The sequence below is a fragment of the Bufo gargarizans genome, chromosome 1, assembly GCF_014858855.1.
Source record: "Bufo gargarizans isolate SCDJY-AF-19 chromosome 1, ASM1485885v1, whole genome shotgun sequence".
NCBI classification, from domain to species: Eukaryota; Metazoa; Chordata; class Amphibia; order Anura; family Bufonidae; genus Bufo; species Bufo gargarizans.
The window spans coordinates 514,470,963-514,497,403 of NC_058080.1; the positions used below are offsets into that span (position 1 = coordinate 514,470,963).

The window sequence follows — 26,441 nt, forward strand, 5'->3', positions numbered from 1 at the left end:
GGTCTACATCACGGACCAAAGTAGTACTTGTTTCCGGGATTTTTCAACTGACCCACGGTCAGTAAAAGATACTGATGTGTGAAAGGACACAGTAAAATCAATGGGTACATGTGGTGTCTGTGGAAAATGCGGACAGCACACGTCAGAGGAAATGTGAATGAGGCCTTCAGGTGAAGTCTGCTGTATTAAGAGGCCACAGCCTCTTAACTGTATACCAAGCAAGGAACATCTACTGCATAGAAGCTGTGCTTGGTACTGAAGCTCAATCGCTTGTAAAATGGGTCTGAACACACAACCGACGGACACAGGATTCCAACTGGAGCCCCCCACCAATCCTGTGAATGAAAGGGCTGCAGCACTGTATCTGCTTTGCAGCTGCCTTGATTCACTCAAATACAGCTGCAGTTCCCTGCACAGCAGGAGGGATGGGTGTCATTGTCCAGGGAAAGAATGAGGGGCGACAGCCATGAATAAGACCTGTGGATGCTCCAGATTGGGGATTGGCGGGGATCTCAGACATCACTGCTATACAATGATATCCTTTAAAAAATAAAATATATAAAACTGTTGAGTGGGGCTCTTTTCAGGAATTTTATTCTCATTTCTGGAAACATGCCCATGAAAGTTCACTTAATTTTGCAGGTAACCAAAGGTTATACATACACAAAAATTAAATAAAAAGGAGTATAGAAGAGAACAAGCATGTATCCCCGACTGAAAATATACAGAAGGGTTGACTTTGGAAGAGCATAAAAAAAGTTTCTTTAAAATACCTTCACTAATGGCAGCACTAGGAAAGCTCCGCCTCCGCTCGCATCTATGATTATGGCAACAAATTTGGGGTTAACCGCACAGAATGAGCTATCCCAGGTAACCCGGGAAACTCTGATGTCATCATAGCACTGATCATTCTTCACAGCCTGCCCAAAGACATGCCGGAATTTACTTTGTCGAACCACACGCCTCATCGTTTCTGTAGACACAAAAAGAAAAAATTAAGTAAATAGCATATATACACAATGCATACACAAAAATTACATACTACAGCTTAGAGCATATGGACTGGTATTTTCAAGCTGGCTTCCTGTAAACTGGTGCTGCCAACTCAAATGTAAGCATGGTATTATTTCATGAAAACTTACCTGCAAGGCAAAACGTAACAAAGCTAAATCTGGGGGCGAGATGGAGGCAGTTTAGGCTCCATCATTAAAGTAGGCGATTACCCTAAATTAAAAATTGATATAGTCTGTCTGCAAACGCTTCCACCCATGCTGCTAACCGTAAACTGGATTAATGTATATTACAGTCATGCAAATTGCGCTCCTTTAGTAGGCACCGGTTGAATTTACCAGGCTCAGACTTCTTTTGGCGCTTTGTTAGCGAGCAGACAGATTAACTCACCCATCAGGGCACGTTTACAAATTCTGTCTAAAATGCAGATGCTGTAAACTTGGACAGATTGCCCAAAAATGTACCAAAATCATCACCCTGGCTTAAGTGGGATGATAAATCTAGCGTACAGAGGGCCACGTTTGTCTACCTTTGCACCAACTATTGGTTGCCTTATTTTACGACAGGACTATGTGCCCAAATTTTTGCCACAAAAGGTGTATATTAAAATAGATTTCCGGTTACACACACAAAAAAAAAAATATAATAATTCAACCCTACTGAATTATATAAATTAGATGTAGAAGTCCTGAGGGCATTCTGACTCCTGCAGCGTAACTGCCATCTGTGACCTGCACCCTGTGTTCACATACTGATGAAAGACTCACAGCAGTGTCTGTAGCATGAGGGCTCAGCCTCTCCTTCCCCTCCCAACTTGAACATCACAGATCCAAACCTGCTTGAAGCCCTGTTGCAAAAACCTCACCCTAAGGGCTCGTTCCCACGAACGTGCGATGCCCGCTTCTGTATTGCGGACAGCATTTGCAGATCCGCAATACACGGGCACCGTTCCATGCCCATTCCGCATCGCGGATGCGGACCAATTCACTTCAATTGGTCCGCAAATCCGGAGATACGGAACACTACAGAAGCACTACGGAGTGCTTTCTGGGGTTCCATTCCATGCTTCCGCACCGCAAAAAGATAGAGCAAATGGGTCTGCGATCACTATGTGCCTGCCCCACGGACGGTGCCCGTGCATTGTGGATCGCAATTTGCGGTCCAAAGTACGAGCTTCAGACGTTTGTGTGAACGAGCCCTAAGGCTACATGCACACGACCGTATGTGTTTAGCGGTCGGCAAATTATTTATATTTTTTTTATAAAACGGATGACCTCAGTAGGCCATCTTTTTTTTTTTTTGGCGGATCCATTGAAACAATGCCTAAAACAGACAATAGGACATGTTCAATTTTTTTGCGGGGCTACGGAACGGACATACTGATGCGGACAGCACACGGTGTGCTGTCCGCATTTTTTCTGGACCCATTGAAATGAATGGGTCTGCATCCTAGTCCGCAAAAAAATAAAACGTAACAGACATGGAAACAAACGTTTGTGTGCATGTAGCCTAAGAAATAGCATCATTGCTGTCATCACGTCTACAGGGCAGGGTCTAGGGACAGGGATGCTCAACCTGCGGCCCTTCAGCTGTTGCAAACCTACAGCTCACAGCATGCTCTAACAGTGCTAGGCTGTCCAGGCATGCTGGGAGAATGACAAGGTCACTGATGATTGTGTCTACACGGCAGACCCTTACAGGCCTTGCAACACCTCAGATGTCATCCAGATAGGGAACTAACACAGAGGAAATGTCACGACCACAATGGAGAACGGGGCATTACAGATAAACAATGACTATTAGAAAGTGATATTGGGTTGTTTCCTGTCAACTGAGGGAAATCCAGGGTCGTCCGGCCACCACCTTCCTCTCTCCGTTCTCACTGTAGGTGCGGGTCCCACCTCAGACAATGGGGGCATATCCTAGAGATATATCCCATTCCCCATTGTCTCAGATGGTAATACCTCTTTAATATGCCCAAGACTATGCAGAGCTGGATTACAAGCAGTGTCTCCAAGTGTGAGAGCCCATTACTTACCCACCATTATTTCCAGCTGTAGAAACCAGATTGGGAAACCTCTAAAAGAGACCCTGTGTCCTTGTTGCCAACAACAACCAATCACAGCACAGCTCTTATGTTTCAAGAGCAGAATATGAAGTGAAAGCTGGGCTGTTATTGGCTGCTATGGGCAACAAAGCCAGTTTCTCCATTAGGCAGTGTCTCCAGTACACAATGGGAATTCTTTCTAGAGTTTCCTAAGCAAAGCCGATCTGGAAACGTCACAGAAGCCGGGAACAGAGGCAGTGAGTTTAAGGCGCAGCAGATACAAATAATTTTAGATTTCATAAGCTGTAGGTCAATGATCTAACCAGAGCAAATATGAAATCCATGTCTCACACCCAACTAGCTTTTCAAGACTTTACTCCTATGACATACAGCAGTAGTGACATCAGCTCTGCAGAGACTTCAAGAAGAAAAGAATAAGGAGGCGTCTACCACGGGTACGCAGCCAATTAGGGCTGGCAACTGCTCAACAGAACGCATGTAAGAGTAACCTTTACACTGCCAGGGAGAAGGAAGCACCTGTATATGATTCAGCATCCAATCCGTCAGACACTTGCCATATCAATTCTGCAGGCACTGCTCAGACTAGAAGGGGTGTTCAGGGCTCATGCACACGGCCGCGATCGGCCTGGGAAACTAGGTTTGTGTGTCAGCTGTGGCTCCTCTGACCCAAATTGACAGAATCAGAGATTTATAATACAGCCAGCTCCTGATCGGGGGTTTATTACACTGTACTCACCATCATGCGAGTACTGCAATAGCCCTGCCATCAGACATAAATCAATATGATACAGCCAGCTCCTGATCGGGGGTTTATTACACTGTACTCACCATCATGCGAGTACTGCAATAGCCCTGCCATCAGATATAAATCAATATGATACAGCCAGCTCCTGATCGGGGGTTTATTACACTGTACTCACCATCATGCGAGTACTGCAATAGCCCTGCCATCAGATATAAATCAATATGATACAGCCAGCTCCTGATCGGGGGTTTATTACACTGTACTTACCATCATGCGAGTACTGCAATAGCCCTGCCATCAGACATAAATCAATATGATACAGCCAGCTCCTGATCGGGGGTTTATTACACTGTACTCACCATCATGCGAGTACTGCAATAGCCCTGCCATCAGACATAAATCAATATGATACAGCCAGCTCCTGATCGGGGGTTTATTACACTGTACTCACCATCATGCGAGTACTGCAATAGCCCTGCCATCAGACATAAATCAATATGATACAGCCAGCTCCTGATCGGGGGTTTATTACACTGTACTCACCATCATGCGAGTACTGCAATAGCCCTGCCATCAGATATAAATCAATATGATACAGCCAGCTGCTGATCGGGGGTTTATTACACTGTACTCACCATCATGCGAGTACTGCAATAGCCCTGCCATCAGACATAAATCAATATGATACAGCCAGCTCCTGATCGGTGGTTTATTACACTGTACTTACCATCATGCGAGTACTGCAATAGCCCTGCCATCAGACATAAATCAATATGATACAGCCAGCTCCTGATCGGGGGTTTATTACACTGTACTTACCATCATGCGAGTACTGCAATAGCCCTGCCATCAGACATGAATCAATATGATACAGCCAGCTCCTGATCGGGGGTTTATTACACTGTACTCACCATCATGCGAGTACTGCAATAGCCCTGCCATCAGACATGAATCAATATGATACAGCCAGCTCCTGATCGGGGGTTTATTACACTGTACTCACCATCATGTGCGTACACTGTAACAGCCCCACCATCGGACAGGCTGACTATCATAAATCAATATGTGTGGTCAGCCTGGGAGATGCCGATCCTATGCTCAAGCCCTAACTGAAAATACAGTTTAGCAGTGAGGATAGCCGTACAACAGAAAACTGCTCAGCCCACTAAGCATCCCCGGGTTTCAGGTACAACATATCTACATAGCTGAAGAATGAGCGGCACTCTGCTTTGGCTGCAATCTCCTGGAGTGCGGTCCCCAACGGCATTATTCTGCAGAGCATACGGTTTTATGCACGCCAACAAAGAAAACCAGCAGCGTTTGTTTTATATACTAGGAGATTAACATTCAAACACATTTATACGACCAAAAATAGGATTCAGTCGCACACGGCTCTTTGGGAGATTACCATCTTCGGTAAAGAGCACTCTCAGTACCCACACAAAACGCAGTAATCTACCTAGGGAGACTGTTACCCTTTTATGTCCACATTGTTTCCTCTCTCTAGGGTGAGCGCAAGAATAGAAATGTTACTCTTCGGGGACTCTGGCAGTTTACAGATGCTGCTATATTTATCTCAGCTAGGCCTCATTCACACAGCGATGTTTGGTCAGCATCCGATCCACATTGTTTTGAGGATCGCATGCGGACCCATTCATTTCCATGGGACTGCAAAAACTTCTGTGGCCATCCCGCAAATTATAGAACATGTCCTATTCTTGTCCGTTTGGTTGACAGGAGTAGGCATTTTGACCATAAGGCTGCAAAAAGTGCGGAATGCACACAGTATCCGCATTATTTGGCTCGGTGGACCGCAGACCCTACAACAGGGATCAGCAACCTTCGGCACTCCAGCTGTGGTGAAACTACGACTCCCAGCATGCACACCTCCTTGGCTGTTCTGAGAACTGCCAAAAGAGTGAATGGAGCATGCTGGGAGTCGTAGTTTCACAACAGCTGGAGTGCCGGAGGTTGCTGATCCCTGCCCTACAATATCAGTGTACCATGGTGGCTTTACGGACACTAGGATTGTAAGCAATGAAGTGAAGCTGCCCCTTAGGATACATTCACAAGTGTAGCTTTCCTAGAAAAACCGGCCATGTGTTAATCTTTATGTAGCATGTGTGATCATGAAATGGATGGCGGCTTTCCAAGACTTTTTAATGCTGCAGTTTTCCACACTGACGTGGGTAAAGAAAGTAAACAACCATCAAGCACCAAATACCGTGTGGTTTACACACACACACACACACACACACACACAAACATGGTCCAGACCACTGCAGCATAATAGAGAACACTGCTGCGCATGCACACACCCGCCCAGACTAAAGAGCACTCCTCTCAAGGTGAGGACACTCCCCCTTCCACCTGATTGACAGGGCCAGACACCTCTGCTGAACATGACAGTCTCGTATCTGCACCGCTGCTCGGTGTAGCAGCACAAGCGTAGAGGTTCTGCTTCCACAGCTGCAACAGTTCATGCACAGCTCCTCAAGATAAATTATCCCCTATCCACATGAGTGGCGCATGAACAGTGGCAGGAGCTTTAAGCCACATGGAAACAACCCTCATATTTAGGCCTCATGCACACGACAGTATTTTTTTGCGGTCCGCAAAAAGGGGTTCCGTGATCAGTGTCTGTTTTTGTTTCCGTGTGTCTTCCTTTATTTTTGGAGGCTCTCCACACATAAAGTAAAAAAAAATAAAAATCTAAGTCAAGTTTGCCGTGCAAATGATAGGAAAAAAACAAACCGTTGTCCGTGAAAAAAAATAGGACAGGTCATTTTTTTTTTTACGGACTGGAAACACGGATCACGGACGACAAACTGTGCATTATCAGAGTTTTCCACGGACCCATTGAAAGTCAACGGGTCCGCAGAAAGTCACGGAAAATGAAACAACGGACACAACAACGGTCGTGTGCATGAGGCCTTACTAACAAAAAGGTCAATTAGTAGGACAGATACCAACAGAAAGCGGAACTCTGCGGAAATTAACCCAAAAAAAAAAAAAACAACAACGAACACCAAATAAACGTATGCAACATGAAAAAATGCATGCATTTTTACTGCGAAAAAAGAAAAACAAAAAAAAGTGTGTGAATAAAGACTAATGAGTTGCTAAAGTGGATCGGTCCACCTAAAGGGTTTTTCGGGGGTTCGACTAATCAGCTGTTTGAAGGGATCACAACACTCGAGCATGTACTGTGGCATCTTCGCTTTATACCAAACACAGCGCCGCACATTGTATAGTGGCTTTGCTTGGTATTGCAGCTCAATCCCATTCACTTGAATGGGAGCGAAGTGCAGAAAGGTCATGTGACTGATGGACAGGATGTCACAGGCATAATGAAGAGGCTGCGGCGTTTGACAGAACCTTCATATAGCCAACGGGTCAAGAACATTAGATTAACTCCTCACAATATCCCAACCTGTCAATCACCATCTTGGGGGGTGCTGAAGTGCTCTGCTTGTGAATAAGGGGTTGTCTCACAAAAAAATATTCTACCGGTTTCAAACCAGCACCTGGATCTGAGTACTTTTGTAATTGCATGGAACTGAGAATTTTGTATAGCCACTGAGTTATTTAATAAAATATATCAAATATATCTGCATAGCGCCACCTGCTGTTTGTTCTATTTCTTTGTCTGGCTCAATGAGATGGTTGCACATGCTCAGTTCTGTCCTTCAGCTGCCTCCTGAGCTGTGATAGGGAGAGCTCCAAAAGAATAGACACGCCCCCTGAGCTGCAGCAGAATAGACACGCCCCCTGAGCTGCCAGCCTGATATAAATCTAGTAGAGCAAATAATGGGGATATACCTGGATCCATGTGAGGTACAGGGCTGGTTCTAGCTTTGTTAGTAAATACAGTCATGTAGTATATGATGTCGGATTCATTTTTTACATGTCATGGCATAACCCCTTTAACTACGAGACTGATGTATTCGTTCAGCACTCCTAGTTTTGTGCCGTTTTGGCGACCAGTAGAACGACCTGTAGCTATAATATAAGCCGACAATCCTTCTGGGCTCCTTGATTAAGCATACAAGTGTGTTCTGCGGAAAGGGGGCAATGTCAAATATGATATAACACAGGAGTCAGATTGTGGCTGGTTATTTACACTGGAGTTATACTGACTTCATGATAAGTTTCCTTTTGGGAAACCAGAGGAAGTGAATTTAAGATGGGGAAGTGACTAAATGTTTTGTAAAGCTGGGGGCATTACAGAGGAATGAAACGTTTCTAATAGGTTTCCTTTGTTATCCCGCTTTTTGCAATGTTAACAGGACAGTTGAGCCATGACAAGTTCCACATTATTTAACATGTAGACTTTAGTCTTCTTCCCTTTCTGGTGGATGACCACGACATTGATCAGCGCTCAGTGGACACACTTCTAATGGTGGCCACAAAGAACAGCTTGCCGAACTATAGATTCTGAAAATGCCTCTTTCCACCTCTAACACTCCACAACTGCTGTAACCATCTGACATGGTTTGATATTTCACTTACGTTTAAGGGGTTATCTGATATTTCTGCCCTCGGGATAGGTCACCAATATCAGTGCGGTGGGGGGTCTAACTCCCGGCACAATATTGTAGCCCTGCAGAGTCCATTGACTTGAGGACAGTAATCATCAACCTGCCAGATTACCGAGATGAATATCAAATATATTGGGAGCTACAAAGCACTACAGACTGTATCGTGTACATGGACACTTCAAATTTTCTCCAAAAATAAAGTTTAAAGGGGTTTTCCACGATATTTTTTATTGATGACCTATCCTCTGGTCAGACATTGGCTTAGCTAACTATATGCGGCACAAAAAAGACTTGCTTCTGGAGGAGAGCTAATGTGCACTTTTTTTTCAATGACAATTTCTAGGGTCATAGGCTACCTGTATCTATCTAAAGCAGGCATCCTCAAACTGCGGCCCTGCAGCTGTTGCAAAACTACAACTCCCAGCATGCCCAGACAGCCTACAGCAGGGCATTGTGGGAGTTCTAGTTTTACAACAGCTGGAGGGCCGCAGTTTGAGGATGCCTGATCTAAAGTTTCTCTACTTTAATTTCTTTGGATTCAGAGCACCCCAGTGGTATGATAATGACATTGCAGCAGGGAAGCCCAATGACCGTCATGTGTATTGCAGTGAGGGCGCAGGACCTGCTGCGATGTCATCAGAATTGAACAATGTGTGGAGGGCCCTTTCCATGAAAGGTCCTAGTAGCAACTGGGATTGGGTTACGACCCTGCCTGAAAAATCCAAAATAGTGAAAAATCTTGCCATTGTCACTCTAGCGCTCCCTAATATAAAATAACGCGCTGTACCAAAACCACATAGATGGGATTGTAGAGGACTGGCTTTGCTTTGTATGGAAAGCCAATGTCAGCCCAATGCACTCACATGCAGGATCTGCCTCCTTCCTCCGTCACTACTGGGAACCACTTCAAGTGAGGAGCCGACACTAAAGAGGTCGGAGTCCGGGGCCAGCGGTCACATGAGACAGGGACGTGACGCCAGCAAACACCACAAGACTCCTGGACAGCACTGAGTGAGACCTGAAGCAGGTGAATGGTGGCAGATAGGGTAAGAATATGCATTACCATGAATGAGATAATTAAAGAAAAATCTTTGTTAAGGGCCGAGAAATGAACAAATCATTGCTAACGTGCATCCATAGTTATGCTCATTAGCGATGATCTGGCAGTTTAAATGCCCCGCCAATTACACCATGAATGAGCGAAATGTTCCCAACGTAGTGTAACTGATGTACTATTTAAAGTGCTCCCAAGATCCCAATGTAGAAACTACCTTCAGATGTCAGCGACAGGTTGGATATTGAGAATTTGCAAGTCTGAGATCATATTCAGCGTGCATCCTGCCTGCATACTTGGACAAGTCCCGACAGTGTGTACAGGCACTAGGGTGTAAGACGTACTATGTCAGCAGGGCACAAGAATGTTTCCCACATACCTGTAGAAGGCAAAGGGTAAAGTGTCTTATGACAATAAATGGAACCCGTCAGCTCCTGTATGTGGCCCTAAATGAGGGTGTAGACAGGGACCCGCTGATTTCAATGGCATTCTGTAGTTCTAGAGTTCTGACCTGCTGAAGCCCTGGTGCGATGTATGACCTTGTGACGCCAAGCTCAGCCATCATCCTATATCACAACTATAAAGAAAAAACACGACTTCTGCTGCATAAAGACACCAAGACCTACACAAGGCTGGCTATGACCGTCAGCACTGCTGCCATGTAAATGGTGGAAGGAATTCTGTAATCTCATCTTAAACCAGTGGAAGAAAATGTACACAATGGATCCCAAGCTATAAGACCTCACTTTTTGGCTCGGTCTCTACTGTTGGAAAATCCTTAGTGGTCATACACTTTCATCAGCCAAACTCATGTGGCCAGCAGCCATTCTCTGAATGGAGAGAGGGGAGAACGCGGCTACCACACGCCTCCAGCAGTGCCTCATCTCCCCTGAGATCAGAAGGATGGGGGATGCTGAAGTCCATCATCTGTCAGGGGGAAGTCAGGGCATCCCCATATACATTAGATGGTCGACCGCTCCCGTAGAAACTGGCAGATTCAGCCAATATTAATCTGAACTGTATTGCAGGGCAACTTTAATCTAGTATTCCCCTGTGTCATATATATTTCTACAGAGAAGCCCAGGAAACCCCTACTGAATCCCTCCAGCTTACCTGTGTCGGCGATAAACACATTGTGGGTTGGGAAACTTATGCCAGTCTATGACATCGCCTGCACTGCCGGAGGATGTGACTAAGGCTACTTTCACACTAGCGTTCGGGCGGATCCGTTCTGAACGGATCCGCCCATAATAATGCAGACGGAGGCTCCGTTCAGAACGGATCCGTCTGCATTATATTAGCTAAAAAAAGCTAAGTGTGAAAATAGCCTGGGACGGATCCGTCCAGACTTTCAATGTAAAGTCAATGGGGGACGGATCCGCTTGAAGATTGAGCCACATTGTGGCATCTTCAAACGGATCCGTCCCCATTGACTTACATTGTAAGTCTGGACGGATCCGCACGCCTCCGCACGGCCAGGCGGACACCCGAACGCTGCAAGCAGCGTTCAGCTGTCCGCCTGTCCGTGCGGAGGCGAGCGGAGCGGAGGCTGAACGCCGCCAGACTGATGCAGTCTGAGCGGATCCGCCTCCATTCAGACTGCATCAGGGCTGGACGGCTGCGTTCGGGTCCGCTCGTGAGCTCCTTCAAACGGAGCTCACGAACGGAAACCCGAACGCTAGTGTGAAAGCAGCCTTAGGCTACTTTCACATATGCATTACGGTTTTGAGATCCGGCATCTCAAAACCGGGCCAAAACGGTTCTGTTTAGTCCCAATGCATTCTGAATGCAAAGAGACCCGTTCAGGATGCATCAGGATGTCTTCCGTTCCGTCATTATTCCATTTTGTGACCGGACCAAACCAGAACCATCACTAGAAAAACAATGTAGGTTAATGGGGACGGATCCGGTTTGCTCTGTTCCGATTTCACACAACCACATCCTATCGGAACGGGTGAATACAGAGGTGTAATCAAAATGGAACCATTTTGGGCAGGATTGGAGATCCTTTGTGATGCATACCTCGCCATAAATTAAGCACATTCTCTGGCAGTCTGTGTAACCAATTATATAATAATAATAATAAAATAAAAATAGGTAAAAGATTATAAATGTGCTGGGCCTGCGGGCCCCACTTGACCCCCTTCTCAGGAAAGTGGCAATGGGCAGAGTAGAAAGGCCACTTGCACCTAAAGCGCAATGCTGTTTAAAAAAAGTCATAAACACAAGGTTTGCAACTTGTTTTTACACCCAAAAACTGGTATTGGATATTTTTGGTGCCCCTTTCACTCCTTGTCTAAATAGGCATAAAAAGTGTCAAACTGTCTTGATAAATGGAGAACAAAGCATGCACACCCGTTATTTTGTGCAAATTGCGCCTTAAAACGATGACTCTCCCCATCCTGTTATTGGTTTCATGGCGTCGGGTAACTGCAATGCATAGAAATGAATGTGAGATAGTGGGAACAGGAAATATCTGCACTATGACAGCGCCATCATGCCACATCCAAGTAATGTAAAATATCTGATCATTGATTTCCAAGTGTTATGTGTACAGGAACCAAATAGCTTAATCTATCGCTCGCCTCTCCACCCGACTCCATACACATTAGCTAAAGGTGGCCACCAACAAATAACCACAACGGTGACGCAGAAGCACTGCCTTTACTCCGTATCAGCCACACATCAATGACACCCGATGGATGATCTTTCCCCCGCTCCTATATTTGAATAGTTCTGACGTTTTCAGACATGGCGCTAAGGATTATGTTTACTTTATGTATATTTTTATATGTGAAATTGGGTAGAGGGGCGATTTTAACTTAATACTTTTGGCTTTTTTTTTATATAATTTTTTTTTTTTATATGTTAACTTATTTCAGTCCCCCTGGGGAGCTTGAACATGTGATCAATCAATCGCAGTCCTCCTATTAAACTCTGTCGCAGACAAGGCTCAAAGGGGGTGTCCTATTAAAACCACTTCACCCCTATCCTCAGGATAGTGGACAGGGGTTAAGCTCCTCCTTCTGTCTAACTGTTCAGATGTCGCAGTCACTACTGACACAACATATGAACAGATGCTCAAGAACTGTTATCATATGGGAAATGAAATGTCAGGCGATGTGACAACTCTATTTCCTGGTCCCTCTGGACACACAGGAAATGCCTGCGACAATGACCTGCCTCATCCACTGACCGGCCATTTCCTGTGTGTCCAGAGGGACCAGGAAGCAGAGACCGGCAGGGGGGACCTGGCTGGTGTCAGAGCAGTGGAGAAGAGCTAATCCTCAGTATATCATTAGAAGTGTTAATAATGATGAAGAACATCACATTCTGGAGCGGAGATTTACTTGGAGCTTGGGAAACAAAGTGAAAATGCCAATTCTAGACGTAGCTGAGGCGGGACACAAGCCATTAAAAACACTTTGATCTTGGTGGCAGAAGCCGCCCTGAGAAGGATGACACCAGGCAGGTGCTACATCCTCCCACATGTCATTAGACGACTGCCTGCTCTTCTGAAGAATCCCACCCGCCTTGGTTTCACTCAGCCAGCAAATGACCCGATTGAAGCCAGATGACTGTCAGAATACCAGCTTTTTCCATGGCCTCGTGTAATTGTTCCAGCCCCAGTCATGTTTGTTCTACAGCAAATACCTCACAGCAATCTTCAAGGTTTCTGTATGTAAGCATTATCCTCTTGTGTGTGAAAAGGGGCAAAGCAGAGCACTGTGTGAAGGACCAGGCCTACAAAGCCTACAAGATTGCTGAAGGGGATCATGTGGTTACTATGAAGCAAAAGACAAACATCTCAATATGAACCCGAATAATGGGTCATTTGATGGAACAAACTGGGAAAAAATACATTTGGAAAACGCGAGGAAGACATCGCCACCAAGGATGTTGGAAGCGCAATAGGGGTGAGGTACCTATATAGTGCCAGCAGGGGGACTATGGTTGGGAAGCACAGCCCATGTGACGGCCACATTTCCCAGACCAAGTGCAGCTCGGCTAATCCAGTCCAACCATGGGTCTACGGCCGCATACTCCTGAAGCTTATAAGGGCCAGTAGACCAGCAGTCGTGCTGAAACAGCATTATAAATTACTATGGCACAGCAAGCATGTGTCCAAGAAATGCAGCCACTGGCCTACATAGCCACAGTAAGGACTCTTTCACACGAGCGTGACGGGTAGGCTCCGGATGCGTTCAGGGAAACTCGCACCATTTTGCAAGCAAGTTCAGTCAGTTTTGTCTGCAATTGGGTTCAGTTGTTCCCGCTCGGGTGCAATGCGTTTTAATGCGTTTTTCACGTGCGCGATAAAAAAACAGAAGGTTTACAAACAACATCTCTTAGCAACCATTAGTGAAAAACGCATTGCATCCGCACTTGCTTCCGGATGCAATGCGCTTTTCACTGAAGCCCCATTCACTTCTATGGGGCCAGTGCTGCACGAAAGACTCAGAATAAAGAATTCAGAGCGGGTGCTATGAGTTCACATCACGCATTGCACCCGCGCGGGAAAACTCGTTCGTGTGAAAGGGGCCCAAGTGTATGGGCTCATGCACACGAACATATGCCCTCCAAGATATACGGTCCGTGAGCGGGCCATATGTCGCGGAGCGGCATACGTCGTGCGGACAGCATCATAGGTTGATATTATGAGTGCGGGACAATAGCCTAATATGCACAGCATCATAGTAACCTATGATGCTGTGTGCTCCCGTGCGCACGATGTATGCACTTGAATGGAGCTTAGCCCCGCCCAGGCCAGTGGATACTAGTCATGACGTCACTGGGCCTGCGGTAAACAGTGAGAAGGCCGCGGCGCTGCTGGAGTGCCACTGCCCTCTCAAACAGCTGATCGGCGGGGGTCCCGGGTGTCGGACTCCGGCCGATCAGATGCTGATGATCTATCCAGAGGATAGATCATCATTTTAAACAAACTGTAGAACCCCTTTAAAGAGGAGCGGTCACCTGTCCTGACATCTGTTTTAGTAACTACATGCATTCCCCGTGTAGAGCAACTCTAGAGCATCTTTTCTTATGACTATATTGCATCATTCCTTTTTCGTTATTTCTACTAGAAGTTATCGATGAATTGCCTGCAGCTTGCAGTAAAGGGTACAGAGGGGTGGTGTCCCTGCACAGTCTGCCACTGAAAGCACTGACTGGAAAGAGTCAGACGCACCAGCTACTGGTAACACCCAGCAGTACCTTTACTGCAGACTGTGGGAAGATTGTAAACTTCTAGCAGGAATAATAAAGGAATGGCACAGAATCGATGCTTTAGAATTGTTATTACATGGGGATGCAAGTAGTTAATAAAGCTGACATGTCAGGAGAGGTGGCAGGTCCTGTTTAAGGCCTTGTGCACACGGCCGTAAGCCTTTTGTGGTCTGCAAAACACAAATCCCGGCCGCCGTCCCCCGTCTAGAGAAAAGTCCTATTCTTGTCCATAAAAACTGTTCTATTTTTATTTTATTTTTTTTGGCGGGGATGCGGAACAGACTTACAGAAGTGGACAGCACATCCGCATGTTTTATGGCCCCACTGAGATGAACGGGACCACATCCGATCCGTTAAAAATGCATATCGGATGCTGGCTGCAATGACGGGCGTGTGCGTCAGCGAGGAATTTCAACAGTCTAACCGCTACCTATTGTGGAATCCCATACCGACGGTTTAAAACCTACACAGCTCATTTTTCTACTGCATCGCTCTCCATAAAACAAGGGGGCAGCAGCAGCAATCACTGCGCAGTTTTCCTCTTTATCCGGTGGGGTGCGAGGCGTTCAGACAAGGCTGACTCACAGACACAGACCCTGCATGCGTCTTCAAGCTCAGTGAATACGTGTACGCAATCTGCTCGCTGCTAAACGTGACCACGGACCTATGATGAATATCAGACACCCCCAGCAGCATCACAAGGTTGGTACTACTGCCAGACAGGATCGGAGCCATGTTTCCCATAGATCCCACACTACCGGGTCACTGGCAGACATGCAGGGCCTACAGGCAGCCTTGGGAATTCTGTTTTCTGGGTCATGTCACTCAAGGTAGCATTATCTGCACGGATAGAAAAATGCTATTTATACAGTGTATTCAGGACTGGAGCCGCTCACGTGACTTGCTCTCCAAGGAAGGAACGATTTTAGGTAAAGTCTCCTCTGCATATTCTAACAGATCACAGGAAAAGTGGAATTCCGGAGAGAGGAAGCAGGAAAGAAGTGCCTGCGCGGCAGTAAATGACTATGCACCAGAAATGCGGGATCCCACAGAGCATTCTGGAGGTCCATCTATAATAACGCAGGATATCCTTATCCAGTGCTGCGTGCGGGGGAGGGGTACTGACAACTGTGCAGCGCTCAGAGAAACGTCTTGACACTCCAGTCTTAAGGCCTCATGCATTTGTCATCCGTGTGCCATCTGCATTCTTTCCGGTTAGCACACTGACGCATTCGAAGCTGTAGGGCCAGACACACACCTATTTTTTTTTTTGCAATTCCGTTTGGCCATTCTGCATATTCTAGAGCAGGGATCAGCAACCTGTGGCACTCAAGCTGCTGTAAAACTACAACTCACAGCATGCACATTTACACTGATAGAAGTGAAAGGAGGATTCTGGGAGTTGTAGTTTGTGAACAGCTGGAGTGCAGGAGGCTGCTGACCCCTGTTCTAGAGCATGTCCTATGATGGGCCACGTGGTGGATGAGAATAGTCATTTCTATTGATGGGAGTGAGAAAAATGTGGAGTGCACACGGACGGCAGCCGTATTTTATCAGGGTATGGCCACACGTGGCGTAAATGCTGCGGATCCCCCGCACTGAAGCTGCATGTAGAAAATCTGCAGAATTTACACTAGCAGCAAAGCAGATAACGCTGTCAGAAAACTTGTCTGCATGCTGCAGGGTAAACGGACTCGCCCTACGGGTTTTCAATCCGGAGGACTCACTGATTCCTGCGGCAATGCTGTCACAAAATTACAGCCCATTTCTGAGGCAGCGGATTTCAGAGAACCTGCTTCCGAATTTGGGTCTTTACATGACTATGGTTCTGGCATTTAAAATTACCTGTAAATAAAATGACAAAATAAATGCAAGCGTTTGGTTTTTTCAGCAGCTGCATTTTTCTTCATGGCATTTTTCCCTTAGGGGTCATGCACAAGAACGTGTGCACCTCCTGCTGCGGACGGCAAAAAGCGCCATTTGCGGATGCCGACCCATTCACTTCAATGGGTCAGCAATCTGTAAGATCCAGTCCGAACTGCAAAAAAATAGAACATGTTCTATTTTTTTTGTGGTGCAGAGGCACGGACCGAAATCCCACGGAAGCAGATTCGTAGTGCTTCCACTCTATATTGCGAACACATTCAGGTGAATGGGTCCGCACCCGTGATACGGAGCGCACATGTTCCTGTGCATGAGCCTTTATAGAGAAGATGATGTGACAATACCAGAAAAAATCCGCCTGAGCTTCAGCATGCAGCATTTTTGAAAAGACGACAAAAAAAATCTGCCTAATGAAAAAACACTCAGGGGGTCATTTAATAACCATAAATAAGCCTATATTAGGTGTATTTCTGGTGAAGATTGTGGCGCAAAGGTCCTTTGCGTTGCAATATGCGACTTTTCCCCACTGACGCCAGGTCTAAAAAAGTGGACGTGGCGTGGACGGGAAAGGGGCGGGGCCGGCAGGCAGTCTCATTTACCATTTTCTACGCCTGTTTTAGGCTTAGAAAATGGTGTAAATGTAAGACAGCAAGGAAGCTGGCAGACATTTATAAGCGGGGTGGATGCGCCTAAGTTATGTACATGCCGACGCCTTTACTTAACCACCAGGTATAGGGGTTAAGAGCAGCGTCTAAACCGCCATTCATCATAAATGACCCGCTTTGTGTCCTGCGTTTCGTATTTCCAATAGACGTTCAGCTAACACAAAGACGCAACGAATGCTTTGCTCATATCGCATTTTTGTCAAATGATTAACATATATGGTAAACGGATCCCATATAGTGACGCCCATTTAAAAAAACATGTTAACATTAGAGATGAGTGATTTTCATATTTTGAAATTTCTTCACGCTTCATTTGGTGGTAAAAGCAGAATTGCGTTATGGATTTCGTTACCTCTAAAGGCATCCCGTCATAGAATTTCGTTATGGTCCGTGGTAACAAAATCCATAACGCAATTCTGCTTTTACCACCAAATGAAGTGTGAACAAATTTCAAAATATGAAAATCGCTCGTCTCTAGTTAACATATCTATACATTTTTTCAAGAATCTACAGGATAAAAAAAAAAAAAAGTTGCGGATTACATTTTTACACCTCCCCTCCCCCCCCCCTACAAACTATATGTTTAAGGCTACTTTCACACTTCCGTTTGGTGCGGATCTGCACAGACTGATCCTCACCGATAATACAACCGTCTGCATCCGCTCCTATTATGTTTAACATAGCCAAGATCCGACTTGAACACCATTGAAAGTCAATAGATGGCGGATCCGTTTTCTATTGTGCCAGATTGTGTTATAGAAAACGGATTCATCCCCATTGACTTACATTGTGTGTCAGAACGGATCCGTTTGCCTCAGCCTCGTCAGGCGGACAACGTCCGCCTCCAAAGCGGAATGGAGACTGATCGGAGGCAAACTGATGCATTCTGAGTGGATCTTTTACCACTCAAAATGCATTAGGGCAAAACTGATCAGTTTTGGACCGCTTGTGAGAGCGCTGAACTGATCTCACTAATGGAAAACCAAAACACCAGTGTGAAAGGAGCCTAAAATGGGAATAAAGTGTGATCTGAACAGCCCTGAAAAAAATAACACATGAAAGCCCCCTTTATGGGATGGAAATTGAGAAGTGGGGTCATCCCATGCAGCTGAACCCAGAGAAGTGACATGGGCGATCACCGGTGTAACAGGGTATATAAGGGTACAGTGGAGATAAGCGGGTAGAGCCTCGGACATCACCTTTACCCTGCTTTCACACCTGAGCGTTTATCAAACGCGCGTTTTACGCACGTTTTTTGTAATAGTAAACGCGCGTTTGTGTGATTGACTGCAGTGTCCTATGGCCACAAACGCGCGTCAAAACGCCCCAAAGAAGCTCAAGTACTTGATTATGCGTCGGGCGTTTTACAGCGCGATCGTACGCGCTGTAAAACGCCCAGGTGAGAACCATTCCCATAGGGAAGCATTGGTTTTCATGTGTTGAGCGTTTTACAGCGCGTTTGAACGCGCTGTAAAACGCTCAGGTGTGAACTTAGGGTCAGGGCTTCAGTTTCTGCTCAGATTTTTTTTTTAATGATTCAAACCTGAAACTCAACAGATCTTAAGATCCAGTGTGAACAGAGGCAAAAACAGCAGGTTACATGTTAGTATACTTTCACACTAGCATTTTTTGTTTTCCGGTACTGAGTTCTGTCCTTGGGGCTCAACACCGAAAAAAAACTGACCAGTTTTATCCTAATGCATTCTGAATGGAGAGATATCCGTTCAGGATGCATCAGGAGGTCTTCAGTTCAGTCTTTTTGCCATTTCAGGACGGAGATAATACCACAGCATGCTGCGGTATTATCTCCGTCCAAAATTCTGGATCAGTTGCCGGAATGCAGGATCCGGCATTAATTTACATTGAAATGTATTAGTGCCTGATGTGAAAAAATATAGAACTGATCCATTTCTCCAGAGAGACAGATCCGTTCTTGCAATGCATCTGAAAGACGGATCCGCTCCTGGATCTATCTAGAAATGCTGCCCGTTGGCATGCAGATTGCTGGATCACTCTGCCGCACGTGTGAAAGTAGCCTTTAAGAGAAGAATCTGCTCAGTGAACAGCCCTTTCCACCACAAAGGTCGACTCGCCCATTATACAGCCTAGAAAACAGGCCAGGGCAATAAAACAAGGGTGTATAACGCCTGGGCTGATACTGCTATGCCATAAAATGGACAGACGGAAGAAAACTACTGACGACCGACGGCTCATAGGTCAGGGGCACAGGGCACCACCACAGGGACTGGCATGGCAAGGAATACCTACTGCAGACACCCTCACGTGCTGCTCACACCCATAACAAGCTCCATACGTAAAGGGGTTAACCACATACCACTGCTCCATGTAACACACCCATAAGGTGCACTGCCTGGTCTTGGCACATCTCAAGACCCCAGACTGAGGAGATCTGACCTATCCAAACCTACTACACCCCCACAGGGATACATCTGACCCATCACTATACTAAATGAACAGATATGGGGGGGGGGGGGGCATCATGTACGATTGTCACAAAGGAGCAAGGTGCCCCCACCAGGACCCCCAAAATGACGAATTCATGGCAGTGTTCAGACATCAGAGCTCCTCCTTCATTAGGGTGGAAGCATGGGGATACAACCATGAGGCAGTGACAACAATGAGGGGCTGCTCGCCCATGGAGACCCCCGGACTGCACCGCCCTATGCACGACCGCCGCAGAGAAGCGCGCACTCTCACGCCACATTGCTCGCGCTGATGGAGCCCCGCAGCCAGGACGTGTCTCACCTACAAATCCGTGCTCGTTCCTCAGAGCCTTGGTGCGAGGCGCCGGTGGAAGGTGGTGGGCCTGTGTGTCCGGGGAATCTGGGGCTACGGCTCGGCTCTCCCCGCTCTCTTCCTCCTCCCTCTCACTATCGCACCGAGCAGCCCTCGTAACCGGAAACGCAGCTCACACAACCGCCCCCTCCCGTCGCTTCCAACAGGCAGGGCGTCTAGCCAATCACAAGCCTGGGGCAGACGGACGGGCGCTACCCCAGCCGGAACTACATTGCTGTGGTCCTCCGCGCGGTGAGCCGTCCACAGGGATGGTAACGCAATGTAGTTCCCAGCTGTGGCGGTGACCATGTCTACACAGCTACTTGAGCCATGAGCTGGACTATGCGACATTCTGCTAAAAGTGTGGCTCAACCTGCAAACTCATTGGGTTGGTGCCCCAGGATTAGGGGGCAGTAGCCAAAGCCTAGAGACAGGACACAGAGCTTCAGCTCTGTATTTTTTTTAGTTGTTTTCACAGAAATTGTTCTGGAGGACACAGTGTCCTTCTTCAGGCCCTGAATTCTGCTGGGGTCATCAACAGGTCCAATGGTTTACCGAAAATTAATGGTCATTGGTTCCTGAGGCATTTGGGAATACCATGGTGGCCATGCAGCTATCCAGCCACATTCAGCGCCTGAAGAAGGCCTCTGTTGTCCAAAATGTTACATTTTTCTGTGGTGGTGATATAATAAATTCCTGCAATTCAAGGGGTTCTCCATATTGATGTTCAGTCCCATTCAAGTGAATGGCCTGGGCTGCAATACCAAGTACAACCTCTATACAATGCACGGCGCTGTGGTTTGTAAGCTGTGAGGAGGCCGCAGTGTTCACCAGAGTGCCATGGCCTCTTCAAACAGCTGATCTTTGGGGGTGCCCACCAGTCAGGCATTGATAACCTATCGTCTTATCCTGAAGAAGGCCGCTGTTGTCCAAAATGTAAAATTTTTCTATGGTGGTGATATAATAAATTCCTGTAAATTAAAGGGGTTTTCCATATTGATGATCAATATTGGTCACATGGTCAAGTAAATGGCCTGGGGTGCAATACCAAGCACAGCCACTATACAATGCACGGCGCTGTGGTTGGTAAGCTGTGAGGAGGCCGCAGTGTTCACCGGAGTACCATGGCCTCTTCAAGCAGCTGATCTTAGGGGGTACCGGGAGTCGGACCCCCACTAGTCAGGTATTGATGACCTATCGTCCTATCCTGAAGACAGGCCATCAATATTAGTTTCCTATGATATGCAGATGAATTTGTTGTGTGTTGCCTCGAGTCTTTGAATAATACGATAGCGGAAGTAAACCTGGGGCAATCAAAGCATGTGCCTCAGGCACTGAATACCTGGGTGGGGTGCCAGGGTATTTAGATATAGGTCTATGGCAGGAAACTGAACCTTTGCCTCAGGTGAAAGAAAGCCTAGCCAGGGTTTTCTTTTCAAGCCATAGTATAAAGCAGGCATCCTCAAACTGCGGCCCTCCAGCTGTTGTAAAACTACAATTCCCACAGTGCCCTGCTGTAGGCTGTTCGGGCATTCTGGGAGTTGTAGTTTTGCAACAGCTGGAGGGCCGCAGTTTGAGGATGCCTGGTATAAAGCATTTAAAGGGTTGTCCCACCATGACATGTCAAGTCAGAAAAAATAAAGCATATTTACATGCTGTTAAAAATGATCTTGTGAAGAAGTTTGGTTTAATTTTCCACATGGTATGGCGCCACCTGGTGCTCAAAGTGAATGGCAACGTGCACGTCCATCTGCTGAACTAAGTGCTGCTGGTCACACATGCTCAGTCACTCTCTCAACATCCAGTTCTCTGCATGGTGATGTCCTGTTCAGAGCAGAGCCGCCAATCGAAATAGTGGTCTGCTCTGCCTTTCAAGAAACTAGCAGAACCTTTTGCAGTGTCATCCGGGCCTATCAGATAAGTTATACTTACCCTGCTCCCCAACGCTGGTGAAGGGGAGCGGGGTAAGTATAACCAGTATGAGGGGCCCACGCATTAGGGGGGTCATTATAGGGGTTGGATAACCCCTTTAAGAAAACTCTTCTGGTAGGATTTACAGAGTTTTTTGGAGGAGGTTTGAAGCATTAAAAACATCAAATGTTCAGACAAAAGACACTCACGCGTTTCAAACAATAAAGTGCACATTCTTAGCGAGAACATGCACTTTATTGTATGAAACGCGTACGCACCTTTTTTGGATGAACATTTGATGTTTTTAATGGTGTGATAATATAATATTGGACTTTTATCAGTGCTGGAAGAAACCTTACCTACCAGTAAGAATCTGACCGCTGGGATTCCCCAATGGCTGTGGCCTCTTCATTCTAGGTATCATGGGATCCTAGCCATTTGAACCATGCAATTAGTACTAATACATTTTCAACACAGACCTAAGAGTGCCAACCTGTGCCATGCTTAAAAAGTACACAAACTTTGTCTAAGTTCTTACTTTTTTCCACGGAGCCATGTGTGCTCGGTCAACAAGCAGCTATCACATGTTTCATTGGATACTACTATTTGAGCAGTAGATAACCGCCCTTATCGGATAATCTGGATTTGCGGATATCCACCTGTTCTGCCCGGAGTCTGGCAAGTGTCATTTTTAAGGAGGATTCTAGGTAACGCAGGAGTGGTGGCAGTTAGGCCTCTTTCACACGAGTGAGTTTTCCGCGCAGGTGTGGTGCGTGATGTGAACGCATAGCACCCGCACTGAATTCGGACCCATTCTTTTAAATGGGTCTGTGTACATGAGGTTTTTTTTCACGCATCAGTTCTGCGTTGTGTGAAAATCGCAGCATGCTCTATATTGTGCGTTTATCACGCAACGCAGGCCCCATAGAAATGAATGGGGTTGCATGAAAATCGCAAGCATCGGCAAGCAAGTGCGGATGCGGTGCGATTTTCATGCACGGTTGCTAGGTGACGATTGGGATGGGGACCCGATCATTATTATTTTCCCTTATAACATGGTTATAAGGGAAAATAATAGCATTCTGAATACAGAATGCATAGTACAATAGGGCTGGAGGGGTTAAAAAAAATAAAATAATTTAACTCACCTTAATCCACTTGTTCGCGCAGCCGGCATCTCTTCTGTCTTGTTCTGTGAAGAATAGGACCTTTGATGACGTCACTACGTTCATCACATGGTCCGTCACATGATCCATCACCATAGTGATGGATCATGTGACGGACCATGTGATGAGCGTAGTGACATCATAAAAGGTCCTTTTCCTCACAGAACAAGACAGAAGAGATGCCGGCTGCGCGAACAAGTGGATTAAGGTGAGTTAAATTATTTTTATTTTTTTAACCCCTCCAGCCCTATTTTACTATGCATTCTGTATTCAGAATGCTATTATTTTCCCTTATAACCATGTTATAAGGGGAAATAATACAATCTACTCTACAACTAACCCAAACTTGAACTTCTGTGAAGAAGTTCGGGCCTGGGTGCCACAGTCGGTTTTTTATCACGCGCGTGCACATTGCACATTGCACCCGCGCGATAAAAACTGAACATCGGAACGCAATCGCAGTCAAAACTGACTGCAATTGTGTACCTACTCGCGCGGGTTTGCCGCAATGCACCAGGACGCATCCGGACCTAATCCGGACACGCTCGTGTGAAAGAGGCCTTAGGGTAAGTCCTATGCAGATTTTATTCTAGGTGCACAGACTGCCAGAGGATGCACTTATCACCTCTGCGCTTTGATTGACAGAGCCTGACATGATGACGTTTACACTGCCTGGCCAATCAACGTGCAGGGGGCTCAGCAGCAGGGAGAACGCAGCCTCTAGGTGTAACGGTAACGCCACCTGTTGCTCCTAGAGGCTCATTTGCATATATTAAAACATTTTCTCAGCAATGCGGGCACATATGAACATGGGACCAACTCAGATGTCTTCAGCTGCCAAGCGCACATGTAACAGGTCAGCCAGTTTCATAGGTACAAATCTTCTGACAGATGCCCTTTTATGCATCCTCCGTCAGCGCTGGGGGCATCAAGACTGATGTAGAAAATGCCAAGTCTTGATCAATCGGTGTGTTACCTCCAGAGCTATAGATAAATATCTATATGCAATATGATATATGAACTGTCTAATGGGCCAATCTCTGTAATCACCACATAGGATAGGGCCACACATGGACACTCGGTAGAAAGCAGGATTTTATACTGATCAGTCGCAACATTAAAACCACTGATTGCCTTATGACCATGCTACCTATCAAGGGATGGGAGATATAAGCAGGAAATGAAGATTGGCAAGTTTAATTCTGACAGGGCCAAATTGTGATGGCAGCTGGGTCAGAGTATCTCCAAAATGAAAGGTCTTAAAGGATAACTAACTGTCATATTTTTTTTTATTTGCTAGTTTATTAGAGCTAGGCATGTATACCTGAGTCTGTCAATGATTGCCAAAAGATCTGTAATTACCTTATAATAACAGCTTTCATTAATGTCCTCTCTCCCTTTCCACTGCTCCCTCAAAGGACAGTTGCTATGGCTTGTCTGTCTCTGGCTAAGAAGACAGGAAGACGGAGGGGCGGTCCTTCACACTGCATGCCTGCATTAGGCAGCAGAGTGAGAAGGCGTGTCTCTCAGTAATCCAATCTGATTGGCTGGCAGGGAGCTGCTGGCTACAGCAAGTTTGTATGTGACCTGAGGGAATGCAGTTTTGGCCTCAGAGAACTGGCAAAGGAGCCATCTTGAGAAGATCCTCATATTGAAAATGTTTAAACAGCCGTAACTAAGGAAAAAACTCAAGGAATGTGAAGAAAACATGACAGTTACCCTTTAAGGGTTCTTAGCAATGTGCTGTGTTTAGTAGCCACCAAAAGTAGTCCAAGGAAGAACACCTGGTGAACCACTGATATGGTACCGAAGGCACATTGGTGTGCCTAGGACATCAAGGCTACCGTGGCTGGTCATATCACACAGAAGAACACAAACTGCTGAAAAAATCTTAAAGGTGTTGTTCACCCCAAGGGGTTCTTCTGGAGGACCCCCCAGCATGCCTAGACCTGTAGGGGGAATCATACTTACCTAATTCCTACCGCTGGGTTCCGGCTTCTTTGCTTGGTCTCCCAACGTCAAACAACCAGTTTGATGCAGGTCATGTGGCACATGGGGCACACGTCACCACTAAGGTCACGTGATCCGCATCAAATGGGATGTTGAAGTGGGCAGAGTGACAATCTTCAGAGACGACAGAGGCGCAAAAAAGCCAGAACTCAGTCGTGGGGATCAGGTAATTATGGTTTTCTACGCAGGTACTGCCACGCTAGGGGGTCTGCCAGAAAGGTCCCCGGGGATGAACAACCCCTTTAACGCTAGACACCTTTAGTAATTTTGTGGAGTCCTTGACTGGTAGGGTCAGAGTTGTGTTGGTGGCATGCACAACCTACACAATATATTAGACAGGTGGTTTTAATGTTATGGTTGATCAGTAAATGTTGTTACATCACAGGGCAACCCACAGCCAAGGTATTCTAACGAATTCCAAGGAAACAGCCACCTCTATTCCTCCAGTGATACCAGTGCATGTAGAGCAAGGCCATGTAGCACGGGCGGATAGTCATGCAGGCATGTGTAGTGTATAATTTCTTTTAAAGATATTTGTAAATAAAATCTGGTTTTGTAAAAAGTGCACGTTTGTGGTATCTTCTCGCTGAAGGCTAACTACAGAGGTGGGAGATCAGTGATACAAGGTGACAAGAGAAGATGGTATGGATGAATGGAAGATGCAATGTGATGATGGGGTGGAGGAGCAGACAGTCCACTGCACAGCGCTGCCTACACACATGGTTATTTAATACTATATTTAGCACAGTAATATTGAGGAATCTTATATTTCAATGGGGTATTTTGTACGAGGTTAATATTTCTATGTTTGCCTGTTGGAAGCCCAAAATGTTATAGACATCTGTCCTCAGATATAGTAAAAGGAGAACTGGGCCAAAAATGCCTTAGTAAAGCTTATATTATACAAGTAGATCATCCAGGCGATTGTTGGGAAGGAAGTGTTCCTTCCGAGCAATCGCCTGCTCGTCAGTGGAGGAGACCGCTGCTTTTACATGCAGTAAACTTCTCCACAGTATGGGGAGCTCCTCACTGTGAAAACTAATCCCATTGCTTCGTATCCATACTGAATCATAAATCATGATTAGACAGCACAATCTGCTGCTAGCAAAACCAGCTGAAAGATTCCAATTACCAGTTGAATGAGCATTTGCTCGTTCATCAGGCAATACGTGGCAGGATTACACTGCCAAATCATCGCTCACAAGCGTTCATACGAATGCTCCTCAGCAATGATCTGTACAATTATCTGCACGTCTAATAAAAGCCTAACTCTTCTGATAGACATGTATTGGGTAGATCGCCATATCTGTTTGATTAACTATGGACAGTGCTATTCTATCTGGAAGATCAAGGGTCGACATGTA

General features: G+C 46.1%; 1 protein-coding gene across 1 annotated transcript in view; it reads right to left on the bottom strand.

The window, feature by feature from the left end:
- CORO1C (coronin 1C) overlaps window positions 1-20,125 on the bottom strand; it is a 54,026-nt gene extending 33,901 nt beyond the window's left edge. The window contains exons 1-2 of the mRNA XM_044275341.1: window positions 19,961-20,125; window positions 774-973 (exon numbers count right to left, since the gene is read on the bottom strand). Of these exons, the coding sequence (XP_044131276.1) occupies window positions 774-968 (195 nt within the window). The 5' untranslated portion in view covers window positions 969-973; window positions 19,961-20,125. The remainder of the gene's footprint in view (window positions 1-773; window positions 974-19,960) is intronic.
- Window positions 20,126-26,441: the final 6,316 nt, after the last annotated feature.